Here is a 5,163-nt window from a genome sequence, read left to right on the forward strand (position 1 = left end):
TCTCACGAGTGTAGCACAAAACTGAAGACTCCCCCCCCTGCTCAAAAAATTTACTGTTCTTCTAGTGTAACTTCTGTTTCAGATTCTCGAAAGAAATTCAAGCAGGACGTTTGCAAAATCTGATTCACTGTACTTGCATGAGAACAGGAGTACACCTGATGTCAGAAATGCCTGCAATTGCCACTTCCAGCTCAAGTTGGTAATAAATTCCCATAGCCTACTGCATGGGGGAATTAATATGCCTGTGACAGATGGAATAGGGAAAATGCATCTACAGGGGAACAAGACCAAGAGAGATGGCCCTGGTCTGTCTTATGCATATAGTCACAGTGCCTGCATACATACAAGATATATGTATGTTGTTTACATGTGCCCATTCTCATGCAACCATGCCTAAGTGAGGACAAGGCCAGTGGCTTCAGTGCAGGGCTGAGGTCAGCATACCCTGAGGTGGGGCAGCTGCTAAGGCTTTGGGCTTTTGGTGAGGCCCACTGTGACTGACCCCCCTCACCATATGCCCTTCCCTGCCATATTGACTTGCAAGTGCTTCACCACTCACACTTCTGGCTTCCAGGAATTCATAAAGTGGTACATGTGGGTGGTTCAGAAACAGGGATGGGCATGAACTGAAAAAATGACATTGTAACATAATTTATTCATATTTGTTTAATTATTAAAACTTTTATATTGTTCAATATGTTGTCGAAGGCTTTCACAGCCAGAGTTCATTAGCTTTTTTAGATTTTCCGGGTTGTATGGCTGAGGTCTTAGCATTGTAGGACCTGATGTTTCACCAGTAGCTGTGACTGGCATCCTCAGAGTATAACACAGAAAGATGGAGTCAAGGTGAGAAGAAAAGTGGTAGGCAGGTAATTTATATCTACTCAGGAAGCTGGGGTAGGGCTGAGTCATTATTTTGCAGGAGTTCCCCCGGCTGTGAACATGCTAATGGAGGAGCTTTCCTGAGGAGGTTCTTTTGTATATGGATTGTTTCCTGAGGAGGTTTCCTGTTTCCTCAGGAGGTTTTTTGTATGTGGATTCTAATCTTATCTGTAGCGGTATTGTCAGATGTAGAGCCTTTTGTGTTTTTCAGGACAGGAAACCATGCCCTATTTATTTTTAAACTCTCTTCTTTCCTGTTGAACTTGTGTTTATGTTTATGAATTTCAATGGCTTCCCTGTGTAATCTGGCATAGTAATTGGATGTGTTGTCTAGCCTTTCAGTGTCTTGGAACAAAATACTGTGTCCTGTTTGAGTTAGGCTATGTTCAGCCACTGCTGATTTTTCAGGTTGGCCAAATCTGCAGTGTCTTTCATGTTCTTTTATTCTTGTCTGAATGCTACTCTGTGTGGTCCCGATGTAAACCTGTCCACAACTGCATGGCATGCGGTATACTCCAGCAGAAGTGAGGGGGTCTCTTCTGTCTTTTGCCGATTGTAGCATCTATTGTATTTTTCTGGTGGGTCTGAATACTGTTTGTAGAACCTTCTCAGGAAATCTCCTCCATTAGCATGTTCACAGTCTGGGAAACTCCAACAAGAGAATGACTCAGCCCTACTCCACCTTCCTGAATAGATATAAATTACCTGCCTACCATTTTTCTTCTCACCTTGACTCCATCTTTCTGTGTTATACCTCTGAGGATGCCAGTCACAGCTACTGGTGAAACATCAGGTCCTACAATGCCAAGAACACAGTCATACAACCCAGAAAATCCACAACAGCTAATTTATATTGTTCCTTTTCTCTTGGTTCAAGATTGGTTACAGTCCTAATTAAAACATCCCCAGCTAAAACCAAACATAAGGTAGTAGAAGAGAAGAGATTGGATTTATACCCCGCCCTTCACTACCCAAAGGTGTCTCAGAGCAGCTTACACATTCCTTTCCCTTCCCCTCCCCACAACAGAAATCCTGTGAGGTAGGTGGGGCTGAGAGAGCTCTGACAGAAACTGCTCTTTTTCAAGAACAGCTCTTATCAGAACTATGGCTTGCCCAAGGTCATCCAGCCAGGTGCAAGTGGAGGAGTGGGGAATCAAACCCGATTCTCCAGGATCAGAGTCCGCGCACTTAACCACTACACCAAATGAACTACACCAAAGCCCCAAAGCCCTCCTCGCTTAAAATATGTCTTCCATCCAAACTCCCTCAGTCTTCAACCTCCATCCATTCCTCATGTCTTAAGACTCACTTTTTCTTCCAAAAAAAGTGGGAGGAAAAGTGAGTGCGTCTTATGGACCGAAGGTTCAGAATATTTTTCCCCCTGTTTTCCTCCTTTAAAAACTAGGTGCGTTTTAAGGTCAGGTGCGTCTTATGGTCCGAAAAATACGGTAATTCTCTCTCTGTTTGCTATATCTGCACTTATAGGAGCTTTAATAATCCAGACAAGTGCAAGCATATGAATGAGAGAATGGGGAGATTCCTAAAGGATTCCCAATCCCTGCCAGCTATCTGATGCCATCCTTCCTACAAAAACATCCAAAACTCTTTTAGGGCTTCTTCTTGCCCTGGAAATGGAAGGTTAATCCAACCAAGGAAGCAGTGGCAAAGATTGTGACAGGAGCAGTGGGAGTCAGTTCATCACAGTGACCCTTTTTGAACTTTTGACTTGTGATCCAGAGAGATGGTGAGCAGAAGAACACAGGAAGTGAGAAGACAGCTGCTGTTCTCACAAGCCAACAAAATATGACTATACCAAGGGGTGGGGGATCACAGAGAACACTGATTTTTCCCCATTATCAAGTTTGCAAGTGCACCTTGTGGCCCAGTGTCCTTCTGTACTATTGATCCCCGTGGTATTAGAATCCATATTACTGATTTTGGGAGGGATTCCACCAACTTTTCCAGTCTATCTTGCACAATTTCCATCCACATTACATACCCTAATGAACACAACTGTTGCCCATGCAGATCCTATGATCCCCAGCATCCCTTTTGGTGAGGTCAAAGGGAATCTCTCTTCTCTTTTTTTTTACATATGGAAAAGCTGGTTGGACCCAACCCCTTATTCAGACATGGTTGTTTATATTACCAGTGTTACCTAGAATCTGTTGGATAGATTGAACAGAAAAACAGTGACAAAAATCAGTACCATGAAGTTCACTGTCATTATGACTTGAGATGTATTTTACTTATTTAGTACATTTTTATCTCACCCTTCCCCCAAGGAGCTCAGTGTTCTCCCCTCAGCCATTTTACCTCAGAACAACTCAGTGAGGTAGGTTAGTCTGAAATTAAATAAGTGGGCCAAAGTCAACCACTAAGTTTCATGACAAGCAGGGATCCAACCCTGGGTCTCCTTGGTCCTAGTCCAACATCGCTACACCACACAGCTTTTATTACAACGCCTTCAATATAATTGCATTCATCAAAAATTTTCTGCCATCTTTTCATAGAGAACAGTTTCATCAATCATAGTTCTTTTTTTACTTATTTCCATGCACAGCAGCAAATTAGATGTACTTCAGGCAAAACTAAAAGAGCATAGATCAGCTTGCATGTGATGTGAGAAAAGCAGGCTTGCCAATGAAGGCTTGCCAATGGAGGAACATGAATGTACCCTGTAATACAGAAGGCATTTCATTACTGTCAGAATAAAGGCATAAATGTTTTCCAGAAGTTCCTGTGTTTGCAATAAACTACATACAGCTTTCAGTCCATACGTAAAGAAGAAAACCGTAGAAGTGTTAGAAGGCTACCTTAAACTTAATAGTTTTTTCACGCCAACTTTGATCTCTTGATTTCTCATGCTGTAGATCAAAGGATTCAGCATGGGTGGAATCATGGAATATATCACAGATAATATTAAATCAAGATGGGAAGGGGTTTTTGAATTCATCCTCAGGTAGACAAAGGATCCAGTGAGTATTAATGTGGAGAAGACCATGAGGTGGGGAAGACATGTTGAGAAGGCTTTGTTTCTTCCCTGCACAGAAGGGATTCTAAGCACCACAATGAAGATATGTATATAAGTTACAATAATGAAGATAAAACACCCAAACTCTAGGATGACACTTAACACAATCACCCCAAGCTCAATGCGGTATGAATCAGAACAAGCAAGCTTAAGTAACTGTGGTATTTCACAGAAGAACTGATTAACAATGTTAGAGCAGAAGGAAATTGTGAAGGTACCACTGGTGTGCAATGCTCCATAGAGAAGACCGCTGATCCATGTGGTGACAACCATTTTAATACAATCCCTCATGTTCATTATCATTTCATATTGGAACGGATTGCAAATGGCAACATACCGATCGTACGCCATGACTGTGAGGAGGAAAATATCAGACGCTATAAAGAAAACAATAAAGAACACTTGAGTAACACACCCAGCGTAAGAAATGTGTCTGGTATTCATGAGGGAATTCATCATGGATTTGGGGACAATGACTGAAATTTCACCAAGGTCCTGCATGGCCAAGTTCATGAGAAAGAAATACATAGGGGTGTGCAGATGATGATCAAAGGCTATTGTAAAGATGATGAGAAGGTTCCCAGTAAGAGTTGCCACATACAATAAAAGGAACACAAGAAAGTGCAGAATCTGTAGTTCCCAAACCTCTGAGAATTCCAGGAGCAGAAAGTCAGATCCTGAAGTGTTGCTGGACATTTTGCACTCACTACAAATTACATTCTGCCTGTGGAAGGAAATGGAATGCAAACTGTAAAAAATACAGTTCCATTGAGTAATGAGTTAAGCTGCATTTCTAAAACTGGGTGATGAGGATGAAACATATTTCTAGTTTGCTCATTAAAATTAATACCAAGACCAAAACTGCCATCCTCATTCAGTGATGGACGAAAGTGAAGTCAAGTCCCTTCTGCCTTATAGCTAGCTTGTAGGGGTTTTAAATCAAGAAATGAACAGAGACAGTTTGCTATTGCCTACTTCTGCATAACAACCGTGGAGTTTGCTATTGCCTTCCTCTGCATAACAACCATGGAGTTTCTTAATGGTTTCTCATCCAAATACTAACCAGGGTTTACCCTGATTATCTCCTGAGATACATTCAGCACCTTCTCCTTTAGGTACTCCATGTGCAGAGTCTTCCTTTAACCTCCCCTCATTTTAATAATTTCATTTTGGATGAAAATGAATTACTAATGACTGGGACAATGAGACATCCCTGCCTGGGTTGTATCCGGGCATTTGTTCTGTTG

General features: G+C 41.8%; 1 protein-coding gene across 1 annotated transcript; it reads right to left on the reverse strand.

Moving 5' to 3' along the window:
* Positions 1 to 3,694: 3,694 nt before the first annotated feature.
* Positions 3,695 to 4,612, reverse strand: LOC107105544 (olfactory receptor 14C36-like). The gene has a single exon (XM_015405540.1). It carries the CDS (start codon positions 4,610 to 4,612, stop codon positions 3,695 to 3,697), a length of 918 nt encoding a protein of 305 aa, XP_015261026.1.
* Positions 4,613 to 5,163: the final 551 nt, after the last annotated feature.

Source organism: Gekko japonicus, unplaced genomic scaffold, assembly GCF_001447785.1.
Source record: "Gekko japonicus isolate JY-2015 unplaced genomic scaffold, Gekko_japonicus_V1.1 scaffold2643, whole genome shotgun sequence".
In the NCBI taxonomy this organism is placed as follows: domain Eukaryota; kingdom Metazoa; phylum Chordata; class Lepidosauria; order Squamata; family Gekkonidae; genus Gekko; species Gekko japonicus.

Excerpts from the sequence above, each read along its gene's own strand:
- LOC107105544 (XM_015405540.1), bottom strand. The coding sequence starts at position 4,612 with ATGTCCAGCAACACTTCAGGATCTGACTTTCTGCTCCTGGAATTCTCA.